We start from the raw sequence: 18,594 nt of genomic DNA on the forward strand, positions 1-18,594 counted from the left end.
TTGCAGCTCCTGTGAGGGTTGCAATCCCATAGTTCAGTGTGGACAGTACCAGGGATTGAGTAGCTTGTTTGAGGTTGCTCGGAGGGATGAATGTTTTATTTTGTTGAGTAGTTTAAGGTTGAGGAAGGCGCTCTTTGCAGTGTTCTTGATGTGTTTGCTAATGTCTAATTTAGGGTCCAGATTGATTTCCAGCGATTTTACAGAATCGGCTAGGGTGAGATTGTAGTTGAGAGCATCAATAGCATTTAGCCACTCTGTGATTTGGGGGTTCTTCTCTTTGTTGGAAATGAGGATTTCCGTCTTGTCTTGATTTAGTTCTAAGGGATTGCGTGATAGCCAGTGTTGGACTTCTCTTAGAGTGTTGTTCAGTCTCTGAATGTCTTCAAAGGAGGAGGTTTCCAGATAGATTTGAGTATCGTCTCCATAGAGGTGGAAGGGAATGTTGTTTTTTTTGTTTGGTGGTGAGGGTTCCATATAGATGTTGAAAAGTTGTGGGGAGAGACTGATTCCTGGGGGACACCCCTGCTAACGGGGAGTGGGTCCGGTGAGTAGTTTATGATTTTTATACTTTGACTGTGGTTCTGTAGAAAAGAGGTGAACCACTGTAAGACCACCTCCCAGTGTGTCAGAGCCCGTTTTTTTCAGTAGAGGTCTGACTTGGCCGATTTTGAGACAATCAGGCATGATTCCAGTACTCAAGGAGCTGTTTATAATCTTGGTCCAGTGCGGGGCTGGGGAAAGTTTGAGCTTTTTGGCCAGTTGGGCAGGTAAAGGATCCAAGACGTGTGCTGAGGGTTTAGTGGTGAAAATCATTTTGATGACCTCTGCTTCAGAGATGGGATTGAAAGATTTCCATAAGTTAGGAGGGTGCTTGGATGGGATATCTTCTGTCTCTGGGGGCGATTTACTGTCGGGGGACTACATTGCAAGTCCAAGGAGAGTTCTAATCTTGGTGATTTTGTCATTTAAGAAATTTACAAAGTTGTCACACAGGTCTTTGGAGGCCATAACTTGTGTCGAAGGGGGCTTGGAAGTTTGTTGCCTTATGAGATTGAAGTGTTCTTTAGGCCTGTTTTTTGCGTCGTTTAGGGCATTGCAAAAGAAGGATGTTATTTCATTCTTTGTGGGTTTTTTTTGTATCTCCCTAGTACTGATTTGAGTCTAGCTCGTAGGGTTGTGGATGGGTTGTTTCGCCCGAGTCTCTCCGCCTCTCCTAGTTCTCTTCTTTCGGAGTTTATATCTGTGTTGAACCATGATCTAGAAGGTATGATCCTGGCTCTTTTTAGTTTCAGGGGGCTATTTGGTCCATAATAAAAGTCATAGTAGTGTTGTAATGAGGTGAGTTCTGTTGTTGAGAGCTCACCAGTGTGGCTGGGGAGGAGGGAGTTTACCCTTTCCTCCAGGTCTGCAAGTGGAATCTGACTTAGATTTCTCGCCCAGCGGGGAGGGGGGTCCTGTGTGCGGGGCTGGGTTTGGATCGTTTGGTTCAGGTGATCAGACCAGTCAACAGGCAAGGTGTAGTCGATGGAGACTATCTGCTTGAGCGATAATGGCATGGAGGATTAAGCCTCTGTTGGGTGTTTTCTCTATGCAGTGTTGGGTGAGATTGTTGTTGCTTAGGAGATCATTTAAGGTTTTGATTAGCGTGTTTTCCTAATTCCAGTGTAGATTGAGGTCGCCTAGAATTATGTTGTTGGAGTCAAGGAGTGAGCATTGAGTTATCAGGTCGGAGAGGTGTTCTCCGAAAGAGGAGGTGCTTCCTGGCGGATGGTAGAGGAATGGCAGTGTAATGTTCTGTTGTCACTCATCTTAGTGGTGGCAGTAAGACATTTGAAAGAGTTATATTTGAGGGCGTCATCTTCCATCACAGAGATGTTGTTCTTATGTATGTTTGCTATACCCCCTCCTCTCTGTTTTTTTCTCTCTTTGTGGATGATTGAGAAGCCCGGGGGCACAAGCATGTCCATAATTGGGGGAGAGAAGTCATTTAGCCATGTTTCGGTGATGAACGTGAGCTCTATGTCGTGTGAAAGGATGGTCTCGGTCAGTTCTGTTGCTTGTTTGGAAGCCGACCTGCAGTTAATGAGCATGCAGTTGGTATTGGACCCCTCGTTTTTTAGTTTCTTCTTTAAGGGGGCCCTGGGGATATTAGTGCAGAGGGCTGGGGGTCTTGAGGGTGTGGGGGGTTGGTCTCTTCCCACTCCAATGATAACCTATATCTTGGAGCTAGAGGTGACAGTAGTGGATGTGTCATACGAGGAGGCAAGATCCATCGCTTTACTTGTGGACATGGTGGCTCTTGTTCTTTTGGGTCCCTGAGCCTGGTTTGGGAGGGGGGATGTGGTCCCGCTTAGCCATTGTGTCTTGTGAGGCCTTGCGTGATTAGTGTTGGTTAAAGAGGGTCTCGGATGTGGGAGTTGGTTGGGCTTCCGGGTTGTGGTGAAGTTTCGCAATATTTCAGTGAGGTCCAGTATTACCGTTTCTAGCTGGCATTCCAGCAGGACAAGTTTTTGGGAGAGCCTTTATGGAGAAAAGGAAAGGGGCTTCCCGGGAGGGCATTGCGGCTCCTGTTCTTTTGGGTCTCTGTGACAGGTTAAAATTTTGCTGCTTGTAGTTGAGCTAGGCCATTGAGGCTTGGGAGGCTTGCATGATTGGTACCGATAAATGTGGGAGTCAGGTATGGGTGAAGGCTGGGCTCTTGGAGTTGGGTTTTGGTGTTGGAATTGCCCATGTTATGCCTTTGGTTAGCCTTGTATATGGGGGGTGGAAGATCTCAGCATGGTTCACGCTGCCATCTCTTGTGTGTCAGTGGAGGGAGAGAGTTAGGAGCCAGTGACGTTGGATTAGGTTTGCTGGTTGTTTGTTGGGATTGGTGGTTTAAGGATGGAGGGGGAGGTGTGGTTCGGTAGGGGGTTGGAGAGCTTCATCTGTGCCGGGGCTCTGATTAAATTTGGAGGGTGGGAAAGAATTGAGCGTTATCAGGAGAGATAGATGGAGGGGAAAATGGTGTCCAGAGGGGGGAGGTTGACTTTCATAGCAAAGGTCTTGTGATTGCTTTGTGCGATCTCATGGAGGGGCGGTCTATTTGGTGATAAGGAGTTTGACGGGCTGAAGCTGTGTAAATGCGATGGGGAGTTGCGGAGATAGGGGAAGAGGGGGTCAAAAGCTTCTAGGTTGTCATTATTGGCTTGGATCATGACTGTGCCGTTGGTATAGATGGTTAAGGAGTTGTTGCTATTGTGTTTAGGGTAGTTTGGGAGTGTGATCGTTAGTTTGCAGCTGTAGGGGGTGTTAGTTGTTTTAGATCTGTGCAGATGTGTTGAGGATGCTGTTCCAATTAACAGATCTTATGGTATGGAAAAAGAGATCAATTTTTACCTGGCCTTTGGAAGAGCAGTGGTATATGTCCGCGAATAGTGTTTCTGGGTGCAGTCTAATCAGTCTGTGTTTGAGGTTTCTTTTTGCTTTTGGTGTGAGGTAGGGGGAAAAATGATTGAGAAGAAGTTTGGCCATGTGGTTTCAGTCCGTTGAGTATGGAGGGGTGGAGGGGGGATGAGGTGGGAGGTGACATTTTGTCTTGGTTGGGAAGGTGTTAGGTTACCCAGAGCTGTGTTCAGTCTATTGGTCTGAGGGGATGTGATTATAAGGAGTTAGGGATTAGTAACCTTCTCCGTGTCTAAGTAAGATTTAGGGATAGGTTTATTGCTCTTTCCGACCGTATGTGTTTGGCCTTTGAGCCTTCAGCAATAGTTAGATGCAATTGGAGGTGTGGGAGCTACATTTCTGCTTACCTCTACCATTCTCAAGTGGGATCAGGTAGCTGGGGTGGGTGGTGAGGGGATTGCCTCTTCGAACCTGAGGCAAGGTCAAGTAGGTGGGAGCAATTGCTTGGGGGAGTAGCGGGAGAAGGTTTGGGGTGTCATCGCTTCTTTCCTCTCATTAGTGATTTAGGTGTAGTTGAATGTGGTGTTGACTTGTGGCTAGCTGTTCTTAGTGGCCGTAGATCTTCAGTTTGGGGCAGACAATGATTTATTTTTGTCCGAAACAAGGATGATTATGTGCGGACAGCCACCTTCTTGAGGACAGGCGCCTGGTTTGGAGGGGTGGGGAGAGGTGTTTCTAGATCACTGTGGCAGGTGCGTCTAATTGTTCTATTACTTTAGGGCTCTGGTTGATAATCCTTGGATTGGTTTTGAGGCTGTACTGAGGGAAGGATCCTGGTAAATCGGAGATTATTTGCGGATATCCGGCATCTTGGGGGTATGCATTCGGTTTCAGTTGTGAGTAAGCTTGGGCTGTGCCTCTCTCTTATGCGTTGATTCTTGTGAGGACGAGCAGTAGAGGGTCCGGTGAATTGGCCGATTAAATGGAGATTACAGGCGGACGGCCGCCATCTTGGGGCCAGGCACCGTATTGCAGTGGAGTGATGGCGTGCACTGTGCCTCCAGTTTCTGAGGCCAGCACATCTGAAATTGTTTTTCCATACATTTTAGGGAGAGGGTGGCTGTGGTAGAGGCTCCAGGCAGTTTGCCGAAGCTTCGGTGCTTGGGGCGGGTGGGCGGCTGCCAACTTGGGGACAGGCCCCCCTGTTGTGGTTGGGTGTGCTGTGTCTCCCGTTTCTGATGGCAGCACGCTGGGCTCGATTAATGACAGTTTCGGAGGGGAGGAGTAGTCTAGTAGAGTTGGAAAAGAGTCTCAGGGGTTGATTTGTATGTGGGAGTGTGATTAGGGGTTAGACCCCGCCATTTTAGGGCCAGGCAGGAGGTGGCGTGTCTTGCGTCTCCCGTTACAGGGATTACGCGTCCGTTGAGATTCTTCATGCAATCCTAGGTTCCTATGCGTTCCAGGGAGGGGATCGGTGTGGTAGCGGGTCCGGTGAGTTTTCTGATGGATTGTGATTAGGGGCGGGCGGCCGGCATCCTAGGGACAGGCCCCAGTTGTGGTCGTGTGGTGGGGTATGCTGTGCCTCCCATTCCTGAGGTCAGCGCGACTGGGTTAGATTGTTGTCCAATTCGGGGGAGAGGAAGAGTCTCGTAGAGGTGGTGGAGGGAGTTTAGTGGGTTCTGTAGGTGGGAGTCTGGTTATCTGTTAGATACAGTCATTTTAGGGTCAGGTAGGAGGTAGTGTGCCTCATGTCTTCCGTTACTGGGATTACGTGACCGATTGAGATTCTTTGCACCCTCCCGGGTTATGGTGAGTGGACCCTTTCGTACTCTTTTCTCAGGTACTCACCAGAGTTGGTTTCTGTGGGGGTTGGGTGGGGGCTCTTCGCCCAGTTTCTACTTCAGTGTCTTCCACTTTTGCTGTTCCCGTTGGAGACTTTAATTGTTCGGAGTCCTGTGGTTTTGGCTGCAATTCAGACTCCTTGCCGGTCCAAGTGTGACTGTCCGGGATCTTCTGCTGTGGAGTGTGTAACCCACCCCTACTTGAATACAGGGATACCAGACTATAGATTTTATTGCTGCCACCCCTGTCAGTCTACCACATCCTGGGTAAAGAGGGCAGTAGCCACTCTGTGAAATAGGGGTGCACTAAGCCTTCCCCCCTGGACCTCAGGGCCAAGCTCTAGGGTCTCAATCCATGTAAACAGGAAGACCCTCAGTGGCCATGCACAATTGTCATGCTCTCTGAGGTAGCGATCTAGAAAACAGAGTGACTTTAAAGCGACTTGCCTGGAGGTCAGCTTAAAGGCAGGAAAACGCGTTTTCTAGAGACATACAGAAGACTTCCCATTCCAACATAAGTTTTTTCTTTTATTTTTTTTAAATACATTTCGGTTATACTTCAAAGAGTGTAATGCGGCAATGCTTTGCACTACAATATTAAAACAAAAAATACATACACATATACAAACATAAAATAATGTGCCAGCCATGCCCGTCCTAAGAGGAAGGCAATCCCCTAAGCAAAAAAGTACACTGTGATCAAGAAGAACAAATGCATCAAAAAAATAAAAGGTCAGGAGAATCAGGCATGCTTTCTTTCTAGTCAGCATCATAAATAATTCTGGAATGTCACGTAGAATCATTCCGCTCACCTCCAAGACATGCTCCCATTGCCAAGGCGAAGATCAGTGGTTTCACTGGCAGGTTTACGTCAGCATCAAGGCTCAGATTGATGAGCACTGGGATCTGTTGGGAGTCAAAGACGCAAGCATCACTGATGGATCAAAGCCAGGCATTGTTGTCATGAATACTGAAGATTTTACTGGGTTTCTTACTCTTTACCTAGAAAATAATGCCTTGATGTTGAATATCTATAACACTGATTTGCAATTTCAAATGAAAAAGCAGCTGCAGTGGCTTAGCATAATCCTTCACCCCACCTGGTGGTGCGGGGGGATCCCTGAGCTCCTGGGGCCCCCTGTTGCATTGGCCGACCCCTGGCCTGAGAGCTTCAGACTAGTTCTGGAGTGTCGGGTGCCTGCATGTACCTGGGGGCCATCTCAAGTTTTGTTACATTACTGAGCAACTGCCTTTGTGTGACTTTCCTAAACCAGGTTTGACTGAATTTTTCGTTTGTATGCCGAGACTTCTTTGACATTTGTTTTGGTTTGTTTACCATAGCGCTACACATTTCTTGGTACTATCTTGTTGTGATTCACTTATGAAAAACAAATTATTGACTTTAACGGTATAGTAAGAGGCTGGGTTATAGATTAGATAACCAAGTGCAGCCTATTACTATTGGTTAGCCTTCTAAACAATCTTATTTGCATACTTCTTATTCTATGGCCTTTCCTCTTGTGTTTGTCCATCCGTTGGACCATAGTTTCTTTACCATGCTTTTGATAAATGACATGTATTGACTGCTCACATTCAGCAACTTTTTTCTTTGGCACACAATGCGAGTACATGTTTTCTTGTTGTCTCCTATGTGATCTGCTCCCCCTTCACATATCTGCCGCTATGCTCTCTGAGTTGCTCCATCCTCATCCCCAGCTCATCCGTTGCTTTTCCCTAACCCTCCCTGCTTGTCTTTTTTTATTTAGAACTCTGCCTCAAGTTCCTCCTTTACTCTCTAAAGTGGCGGCGTCACCGCTATGGGGGTGGAGTGTCACCTCACTGCTTCACAGCAGTGCCAACTTTAGAAACATAAAATGATAATAACTTTAATTATTTTGATTTTATGGTTCATGTCGGTCTGCACTGCGGGTGGGTGGTGCTGCTCTGTGAGTTGGGGGGAGTGGTTTACCCACTCTTATGTGTGCGAGGACTGTTTGGTCGGCCCTCTCAGGCGCCCAAAACAGTCATGCGTATACTTACTTCCCTGTTCTCCATGAAGGCTGCAATACAGACAGCCTGCATGGAGAACATGCCCTCTCCTCCAGCCCCTAGCTGAGCGCTGGGTCACGGTGCTCAGACTAATCACAATGCTGCATTGCAGCATTGTGATTGGCTTTGGGGAGGGTTCCTGGCTGCCTGCTTCCTGTTCCTGTCGGAGGCAGGAGAGCAGGAGCAGGGAAGACGCGGGACCCGGCCTCAAGGTAAGTTAAACATTTTATTTATTCTCCCCTCCTCCCCCTCGCTCTACACACCTCCAAACACCGCCTCGCAACCCCAGCGCCCGCCCCCCACCCGCAAGCCATGCCAGCTGCCCCTGACTCTTGTGCCTTTTTAACCCCTCTAGGAATCACTTCACCACCACCCATTCCTTTGTTGCTTTCCCACACCTCCCATGGAAGTGTTTAGAAAATGTTTTTTGCAATGGTTTGAGGTGCCCAGCAGCTTCAATTAGCCAGCCACACTTTTTTAGAAAATGCTCATTTGCACACGTTTAAACAACATTTTTTAATTACCTCTCCAAGTTGAGTGTCTGCCATTGGGTAATGGTAAAAATGTTTACGAATAAGCAGTGTCATCATGCCAAATGTGTGGTGAAGTGCATATCCATATTCATGCTGGCCCACCACATCGTCATGATCATAGGAACAAGAGAAGTAGCATGCCCTCATAACTGTGCTGCTTTTCTGAACAGCATCACCAAAAACACTGACAAAGCCAATAAGTCTGCATTGGCACCAAAAAAGGTATACTCTGTTGGCTTTGCCAAAGCTGGTTTAATAACTTGTATCCAAGAGTGTGATACTACATGGTTGTTTGTGTGGTCCTCACAAAAAAATAATTGCTTTTATTTTTGCAGTGCCCATGACACGAATAAACTTTTAGCTGTGTCCTTGTTGGATTTCAAACTGATTTGTAACCCATGCATAGGCTTTCCTGTTTTCAGTTTCTATTTTTGGGAAATTCTGGTGGGGTTTTTTCAGTGTTTTCCAGTGATTTCAATACCTTAAAAAAACAGTGGATATCAGTGGTTACACATTTTCGCGCCATTAAAAACAACAGAAACAGTTTTTTTCTCGTGTTATGAAACTTTTTGCTTTGATTTTTGCTTGCTTTCTGCACTGAGAGTGCATGGTATATAGAGAGTGTAAGAACAGTGTATATGAGGTCCAAATACAATTTTACAAATCAAACTTATCGTAGTACACCAAACAATACTTCTTCAGTGAGTCTTTGGTCATGCACTCTTTCCTTCTCAGGTAAACTTTTATTTGTGAAAAGGCCCTCTCAATATTGGCACTGGAGCCAAGCAACACCAAAATAGCCAGTACACAATTTGCTAACTCTGGCCACTGACATAGCTTTCCATGACAATACTGGTGCAACTGAAGACTGTGATTCTCTGCGACAGGTTCTGCAATATATGCATTGAACTGAGCGCATATGCCCTCAGAGTTATTGAAGCAGTCAAAAATGGGGCAGCACTTTTGAAACTCCGGAGAAAATTTCCCTTTACGGAAAGGATCTATAACTTGTGCAGAGTACCACAGTGAGGCTTCATGGACTTCAAATGCCATAGTTGGTGAAGGGCTATTTCTCATGCAATGTAAAATAAAAGTTCCTGAATTGCTCCTCAACATCTCTATGCTTACCAAGTGGCAAGCACTCTAACATGGAACATTTTGCAGTGCCAACGTCGCTAAAAGTATCACCCAGCTTAATATTTATTTATTTGAAGTTTTTATAGAGCGCAAACTTGATCTGTTAGGGTATCAAAGCGATTAACAGGTATCAGCAATAAGATACAACCTATTTTAGGGGGGCGGGGTACACAAGGGATAAAGGAAAAACATTTAAATTTACATTCTTATTTTACGAGAAACTGTAGGCCCCTGGTTACATGGAGGGATGCAGGAGGATGTTTCACATCTACATGAATTATGCTAAACACTTGGCAGACAAGGGTTTTTTCAGACTCTAGGTTTTTTTTCCACTACAGCAGTCATGCTTTCCTGTAAAAATCTAATAATGCAGTAGAGTTTGCCTTTTTTCAAATCACCATCAATATGTGACCAAAGATCCTCACATTTCCTGCCGTTTGCATCATCACTCAGCAAAAGTTCTGTAAACGGTTGCCACATGGATGATATTGCATTCATGGCCTCTAGGACTGAGAAGCACCAGCTAAGTGACACAGTTGGGATGACTCTTTCTTTGATGCCACACAAAGCACAAAATGAGATATTTGTGTTTTAGGTCCCATGCATAACAAAACAGTGCACCAGAATGGACTAAAAAGTCAATGGCATTCTTCATTAACTCTGAAAATTGTAAAGATGCTTTCAGATTGCCATCTAACAAGTGGCAAGGATGTCTTACAGGGAAGCACTTCAGCTCAGGTATCGATTTTGACAGGTCATCATACAACTTTTTCATATACGTAGCCGAATCACTGCAAAGACAAACAATATTACTCCAATCTTTGTTGAACTTGGTTTTAACTTTTTGCAGCAGCATTCCAAGTGACACTGTATTCCATGTTTTCCAAAAGTCTGGTGTCAAGTTTTCACCAGTATTCCAGATGTTTTGTGACTGCACTCCTTTCAGAAATACCTGTCACTATACCTTGCATTGAATGTTTAAAGCCTGGGGTGTTTGGCAATTCACCCACTATCAATACTGACTGACTAGAAAAGAGGTCTTGCGCGTCTCCTGAAACCAGGAAGTGCGCTGAGACGCCGGCCTGAACCCTCCGTAAAACTACAATCATGATCCCTTCGGATAATGACAACGGATCGCTCCGCTTTTGAGCCTTGAATGCTCACACCCCTTCTCCTGAAACCAGGAAGTGCGCAGAGACGCCGGCCTGAACCCGACGTAAAACTACAATCATGATCCCTTCGGATAATGACAACGGATCGCTCCGCTTTTGAGCCTTGAATGCCCCTCTTCACGTCCTGACGAAGACCCGTGCAGTAAGGATCTACTATCCTATGAAATTGTTCTGATTTATGCTCATTCTTTATTTGGCCTCTCTTGTGGGGACCAATCAGCATTTATTAATTGTATTCGTGAATCTGTATGTATATGAGTAATTTATGACTAGTGATGTACAACTATCTTAAATTCTTCCCTGCACCCCTTTCCCTTTCCTATGTGGGCGTATTTAAATTTTTATACACAATTGCTTGATACATATCTACTAATCATTGAATGGTAATAAGTGTGCAGTGAAAATAAAAACACTGTGCATGTTCATTGTTTGGATCAAATTTCTATCAAATTTTGGAGAAAAATAATTTGTAAATAATTCTGTGTCCGGTCTGGGACCCCTATGTACATATCGATTACTTACCCAGGTCCCACTGACTAAATGGGTCTAACCCAATTACCTATAACGTGACTAGAAAAGAGGGCTGATGTATCAAGGGTTTTTACCCATTCTCTGTGGGTAAATGTAATGGTACATATTAGGAAAGATTCTTCGGAAACCTACATTTTTCCGATCAGTGAAAGACTCAAGCAAAGCCAAAAAGTCAAATATGATTTAAATATTCCTGATTCTCTACAGTTTATAAAATAAACAACACCTAAAACATGCTTCTAACCCCTGTATCTTTTGACCAAAGACCACAAAACTGAAAAAATGATAAAACAATATTTTAGTGACATCCCGAAACAGCAAAACTCAAGCAGAATAATGTTAGCCCAGTCTTTCTTACTGCTACCTTATATAACAAAGTTACATTGTATTGGCCCATTCAGGAAGAAATAAAAATGACTCTTTCACTCTCCTTTTCCTTTCTTTGAATGGCATTTATTTTGTGGTTGTGCAGGGTTTTTTCAGTGTTTATATGTTTATACTGGTGAGGGCTATTTCCCTTCTGGTGGGGTTTTATCAGTTATTACAGGTCCAAACCTAAAACTAGTAATCTATTAATGCATGGGCCATGTATTAATAGATTACTTGTGTGATTATTCGACACATTTTCATTGTAAATGTTATTTTAACGTAATGCCTTAAAACATTTTTCCAGCAAACAAATCTACACATCCGTATGCACAAGATGTGTTAATTAAGTCAAAGTTAAATAAATCTTCTTTATTTTTTGCAGCACTAAAGATGAAAACCTAAGCGGCCTATATCCAAAGGCATTCAGAAGTATGTAAGTGTAAGAGTATTCCTTTAGCACTACTACATCTACATTTAAGATGCCTTTTTGAACTGGCCATTTATTTAAAACGGGAATATTCTCATACATTTAACACATTGAGAAAGGACTATGCCTTCTTTAATGTTTTTCTAATTGGGAGTTGAACACTCTAGGGACCAATACCCAAAAGGAGTAAGGAGTACACAAAGTAATAGGCCTGCATGGACACAAACACCTTTATGAATGGGCCCCATTATAAAGCATAAAAGTAGAAATAGAATAGTAGTCAAATCAAAAAATCTTTATTCGCTTTTCATTATTCGAAAAAAAACATAAAAGTACAGATTTAACATGGTTTCAGTTAAAATCATTTAAAAAAAATAAGAATACATTGTATGGTTAAAAAAATGCAACAAGCATTAATTAAGATTAAGATGAGGATTTAGACAGAATTTTAAAAAGCAGGCAATGGATTTAGCATATGGTTCATTTTCTAACATCAGAAGTGCTAGAAATGCTGGTCGAAAGGTTCGAATTCCCAATTGTCTCGATAACTGAACAATCCATCGTCTGCGTGGAACCTCGTAAAATTTACAGAACAGGGAGACGTGGATTGAAGATTGAGGCGAGTTGTTATCACATGGACATGGTGGCAAATTCTTAGTCCATTCGTTCTGCTTGGGAAACGAGACCCAGCCTATGAAATATGGTTAGTCTCAGTCGAGTAAGCAAACATTTCTCAAATTGGGTTAAGTTGTACTTCAGATATAGCTGAATCGAGAAGGTGGTTTGGATGATCAGTAGATGTTGGACTGAACGCTTTCCTATTTCTTCAACCAATCGAAGGGTGCCCAGATGCTGAAGAGAGATCCTTTTTAGCTCTTTTCTAGGTATTTCAGAGATAGTAGCTGGGTGAGTAAAATATCTCTGCAGGCCTAAATCATTAAAAAAGGACTTTACGTAAGCTAACCATCTAATCTTTTGGCTGTTATCAAGTAGCATACATTCCTCTATGAGGGAACGGGTTAACTCACACTGTTCCATGGTCCAGATGCGCCGCCATAGCATTATGGGCTGGATTTTTATAATATCTGCTATGTGGTCCAGTCCTAATTCTAGGTGACAGCCATATGTCGTTGTGCTTTGGAGAACTGACAGAAGGTATCTAATAAAGGAGGTCTCTACCTTCTGTAATGCTTCAGTATTTATGTATCCCCATAGCCCTGAACCATAACTGTCAACACTGATGCATTTTGACTGATATATCTTCAACATCTCTTTGGGCGATCTCTTACCTAGCTTTTGAGCAAAAGCCACCAGCGCTTTCGTAGTCCTTAAAAAAGATAACTTCCTGACCTGAATTGCCTTTACCCAGTTTATCAAACTTATCTATTAGGATCCCTAAATAAGGGTAAGAGGTTGTGGTCTCTAAGCTTGAGTTGTTAACAAATATAGCTTTGCATTTTGTTTTATTTGTTCCCGGACCAATATGCATTGTGAATGTCTTTTTTATGTTAATTTTAAGATTCAGGGAATGCATGAATTTACAGTATGTGTTTAGCGAGCGTTGTAGCTGTACTGGAGTTCTGGCCAGAATAACAGCATTGTCGGCATATAAAAGTGCTGGTATAGGACGACGCCGTATTGATGTTAAGTCTTGGCTCTCTTTGACCATCTCATGCTCTAACCCATTAGTATACAGTGTGAATAGTAAGGGGGCCAGAACACACCCCTGTCTGACCTCCTTCTCTATACTAAATGGCTTGGTCAGCTCTCCCTCTACCCCATATCTTCCCCTTTCAGAAGCATCTGAGTAAAGTTCTCCTAGGAAATCCACCAACTGGGGATCTACCCCATGTCTAAAATTATTGCCCACAGCTTTGAATGACTTACACAGTCGAAAGCTGCAGTTAGGTCTACATTGACCATGTGCAGGGCTCCTCCCTTCGCTGAGACATACTTCCCTATTAGTAGGGCTAAGTTCAAAGCCTGGTCGACCGTGCCCAGGCCTTCTCCGAACCCATATTGTAAATCCGATAGTATCTTATTGTCAGAGGCCCAGATCTGGAGACGGTCTAAAAAGGATTCGTCCAACGGTTTTACAGAGGGAATCCAAAAGTGATATGCGCCGATAGCAGGCATGGCTTTGACGGTCGCCCTTTTTAAAAATTGGAACCAGAATGGACGTGGATCATGACTCAACAAGTCCTATGCCGATTGCTGCCTCCAATACTCTTGTTAAAATGGGAGACCACAGGTCTAAATTATATTTAAAAAGGTCTGCCGGGACCCCATCCGGACCTGGCGCTTTGCCGATTTTGATTTTTTAAGGGCACTGATGGCTTCTTTATGTGCAATTTTTAACTGCAATGTGTAGTTGACTTGCTTCGAGCACTCTGCTGTGCCTAATAGGCTGTAATCATCCTTTCTAAAGATGTTTGAAAAGGTTTTGACCCACTCGGCGGCGCCTATCGCCACTTCCAACTTCGGGGAATGATGTCCATCGCAAAGAAAGGAAGATTTAACTATCCTCCAAAAGGTGATATTATCTTTCAAGAAGCAACTCTCATGTAGTTGCTTTTATAAGTTGTCCTCAATCTGTGCTTTGCAATTTTTTAGGGTAACTTGTATCTTTTCCTTAGTTCCACTATTTCGATTCTGCACCTTGTTTCCCCTGTTAGAGCTACCATTAATTTTGTATAGGCTTTTGTACAATCGGTGTTAAACCAACTCTCCCTTGCTGGCCCTTTTGGTTTCTTTTTACATAGCAGTTCATCTCTTATGATTTTAGAGATGGTCTCATAGTTGGACAATACCAACTCAGGGGTAGTAGACGGGTCTAAACAGGCAAGGACCATGGGGAAAGCTTTACTTAATACATTGGTCGTTAATACATTTTTGTCAATCTTACCCCATTTCAGTGAGAAACGATTTAGTTTATCTAAGTGGAGAGATTGCTGGTCCAGAACACTCCAATAAGCTTTCTCTGCCATAGCAGAGAAACAGCTCATTGAGAACAAATTTGGGAAGTGGTCGCTAACTGCGTTCATTATTGTTTCAAACTTCCCTATTCTTGGAATGATGGTTTTTGAGGTGAGTATAAAGTCAATTATGCTATTGGCACCCCTTCCATTAAAAGTTCTAGAAAAAGGTACCGGTGGGTTGACTATTTCGTTTGCAAAACCCAAATTTGTAGCTACAATTATTTTGTTCATGTGGTCTCCGCCAATCGTGTGTGAAAAGTGTGTCGGATTGTTCCCATCCTCATCCTCAATACCACATTTTTTGGTGCCTCTATCTTTGCACAATCTCATATTAGAGTCACAGCCCCATATTAATGTTACTGATTCTTTAATGTGTTTCTGTGGTAGGTCCTGAATTAAAAAGGAAATCTCATTTAAAACGTCAATTAATTCAGACGTGTTCAAGTTATTATAAAAATGTATAATAACAGATGTTGGGAGTTTTGTGGACTATCATTAAAGCCTGATAATTGGTACCTAGCTTTAGAACATCAATTTTGTCAACGTGGAGGGTATTAGATATAAATGTTATCAATTCCCCCTTGGCTCTTCCAAATACTGATGGGATGGCTTTTGAAAAGTATGTTCTGTAACCCAGCAAATGGGCTGGGGTACATAACCATGTTTCCTGTAGAGCAATAATGTTATGTGATGTTGCTTCTGTACTCCAGTTAGTATTCGTAAGTTTATTCTGAAGTCCAGCTACGTTCCAGAAGATGATGTCTAATGTTGAATTCCTTTTATCAGCTTCAAATAGTCATTTGGAATTCGTTGTGGAGGGTAGTATCTTAGGTGTACTGATTATATTTATCTGTTCAGTCTCTCCCTCCCCTGGTGTGCCTACACTGTCTCCAAAAGTCCTGGGACTTCTTGAGTCTGGCATACTTAGTAATGGGTCCTTGGAAGTATTTAGAGAGTCCATTGTGTTTAATACACATGGAGGCATGGGGTGTACATTGGTGAGTCAGTCTACCCCATCCAGACTGGTAAGGGCAGAAAATCTATTTGAGGTCTGGATGTTGAAGATTGAGCCCCCCAGGGTGTTGTGATGTGGGTTGAGTGACCTAGGATAAAAGTAACTCAGGTCATGTATCCTGATCTCCTCCCCTCCACTCTCATGGTACCAATCGTTAAGATACGAGATGACCCTGTGGTCCCTGAAATTGATAATTATCACATAGCCCTGCGTGTCTTTGGGCCTCTGGCCTACCCATCCAAGCCTTCTCCCCTTTAAAATTTCCCCATTAATGTTAGGAGGTAAGGGTCTGTTGTTCCCTAACCAATATATTACTTTGTTTTTAAGGAGTAAGGAGTACACGAAGTAATAGGCCTGCACGGACACAAACACCTTTATGAATGGGCCCCATTATAAAGCATAAAAGTAGAAGTAGAATAGTAGTCAATGAAGGAAAAGTATTTCCCGAAATGTTGTTTCTACTGAATATTTTTTAAATAACGTTTAGTGTGTGAAAACTTTAATGCTCATGAGATGTACATGGCAAATGTCATGGTAGGGTACAATATTCTCAGTACTTTCAAAATGTTTTTACAGGGGGCGCAGCCAGCCAAGATGGCTGTGTTCGACGACGGCTCTGCTACCAAAACAAGAAAAATAGAAGAAAACAAGAGATATATGCTAAGTAAACAGAAGATCCTTACCCTGTAATAGAGAGAAAACAGCCAGAATGCATTGGAGAGGTAGAACAGAGAAACTGTGACCGGATGGTGGCCGATTAAGGACAGGCTGGCGACAGGTTCTGTGGAAGAGACCGTCCAAGACCAAGGCAGAGAAAGCCCTGAGCAGCGGAGTGGGGAATAGCCTGCTCCGGTGGGGATATCATGTGGCGCTGCTCCTCCCCCTAAAAGACAAACAGAGCATCGAGGGGTGCGCAGGGTGAAGCCAGAAGTGCCAGCACATGAGTGCAGTGGGGAGGTCCGCTACAGGATTCTGAGCAACGTGAGGGGCATCAACAGCAGTGAAACCTGAAGAGCGTGTGATCTTGTAGTGGGGAACACCGGTGGAGCAAATAACCGGCCCACCACTGACTAACCCCCCATGCCTGACCTTAAAATAGTGACAGCTCGAGATGCACAGTAAGAAGAGAGGCCTGTACTCAAGTAAAACTTACTGGCACTATGGAAAGGCAGCACAGGCAATAAGGAGCACAAGATTACCCTTAAACTGTACACACACTTACAGCTTGACATTTGGATACTGGAGAGAACAGCATAGACAAAATAATGAACTGAGGCACAAAGGAGCACAAGCACACTGCATGTAAAGACGCTGGAGGCGCAGAATCATAAGGAGTATTAAGAGTGGGCCTGACCTCAACACCAAGACGAGGATGGAAGGAGGAACAATGCGAAAGACAGACACCCAGGATCAGGCCCAAGGTTACAATGCGAGGCCCTAAAACAACCACATGTACCACAGGTGAACAAGGGCAGGCCTCCTGGGGATACTGAAATGGCAGGGGGCCACACAGTTGCAGATACCAAACCCCTGGCGAACTCTTACTGCAGCCAAAGTAACGCAGGCGAAATAGAGAGCGTCCTAATGCCGCCCAATAAACAGCAGAACAGAGTCTCCACGTACTTCACCCCCACGGGTACCAAAGATCCGCAGTCATCCACAGGAGAGTGGACATACATGGTGCTAACGAAGGATGAACTCCTGACGTCACTCCAGAAATTCAAGCAGGAACTGCAGGAGGAGCTCAAGGCGGACATGGCAAAGATTGGAAACATGGGTAAAACAAGAGGGAGAGAGAGGACTAGGTAGCTAGTCCGAGTCCCCTAGGGTTTATATGTGATTAAACAAAAAGGACTAGCTTAAGTTGACCAAAGTGTTACAGTACTCAAATTAGTTCTGTCACGGGCACCTTGTTGGTGTATTCATGAAGCCCTCACCCACCAACCTAGTTGGTGGCATGCTTCATCATCGGGCCCACCCAGTGACACCTAGTATGTCCTGGGTGTGCTACGACGCCTGATTACAGCGGAGCTGGTATATTGCTGAGAGTGCAGTGAGGTTGGGTGAGTTGTGATTTAAAACGGCTTGGTGGTGGTCCCAGTACCCGAGGGTAAATTATTATTATTTTTTTTAATTTTAAATTTTTAAATTTTATTTTTTATATATATTTTTTTAAAATTTTATTAACTTTTTTTAAAATTAAAAATTATTAAAATTAAATTTACCCTCGGGTACTGGGACCACCACCAAGCCGTTTTAAATCACAACTCACCCAACCTCACTGCACTCTCAGCAATATACCAGCTCCGCTGTAATCAGGCGTCGTAGCACACCCGGGACATACTAGGTGTCACTGGGTGGGCCCGATGATGAAGCATGCCACCAACTAGGTTGGTGGGTGAGGGCTTCATGAATACACCAACAAGGTGCCCGTGACAGAACTAATTTGAGTACTGTAACACTTTGGTCAACTTAAGCTAGTCCTTTTTGTTTAATCAAAGATTGGAAACATTAAGGGAAGACTTCAGTTGTAGACTCGTCAAGCTCTAACAAGATGTCGACTCGGTGGGGGCCAGAGAGATGGATGTGGAGACTAAAGCTACAAATCTCGATCAGCAAATGAACCAAATAGCATCCACCACAAAGGAACTACAAACTCAACTACAAGCAGTACACCTGAAAACTGAAGACTTGGAAAACAGGTCAAGACTCAAGAACATAAGAATCTGGAACCTGGACGAAGCAGCAGAGGGCCCAGATCTCGAGGCCTTCATAACGGGTCTCTTTGCGGCGACACTGGAAACAACAGCCATTAAAAATAAGCTGTGGGAAGGCTTAACCCAGAAGTGTTTATCATGCAACATTTTGGCAAAACAAGACTTGTTCAAAACCAAAGACGACATTCTACAAGCCACCAGGATAAAAGACACAGCAGAGTTCCAGGGATTCAAGTGTGACCTGTACCAGGATATAACGCCAACGACCCTCATACACCGTCAGCAATTCAGACCCATCACCGAAATCTGAGACACGACAACATCAGAAACAGAGGGACTTACCCCTTTGGCCTGGATTTTGAATTCTGCCATAAAGTACGCCACATTGTGGATGTCAAGGAGGCTCACATCCTTCTGGGGCTCCGGATGTCGGTAGACAAC

General features: G+C 43.9%; 1 protein-coding gene across 1 annotated transcript in view; it reads right to left on the minus strand.

The window, feature by feature from the left end:
* The window catches only part of OCA2 (OCA2 melanosomal transmembrane protein), an 833,084-nt gene that overhangs the window by 96,429 nt on the left and 718,061 nt on the right, over nucleotides 1-18,594 (minus strand). Inside the window, exon 22 of the mRNA XM_086934183.1 lies at nucleotides 6,038-6,131. Within this exon, the coding sequence (XP_086790309.1) occupies nucleotides 6,038-6,131 (94 nt within the window). The remainder of the gene's footprint in view (nucleotides 1-6,037; nucleotides 6,132-18,594) is intronic.

The sequence above is a fragment of the Lissotriton vulgaris genome, chromosome 8 (genome assembly GCF_964263255.1).
Source record: "Lissotriton vulgaris chromosome 8, aLisVul1.2, whole genome shotgun sequence".
NCBI lineage: Eukaryota > Metazoa > Chordata > Amphibia > Caudata > Salamandridae > Lissotriton > Lissotriton vulgaris.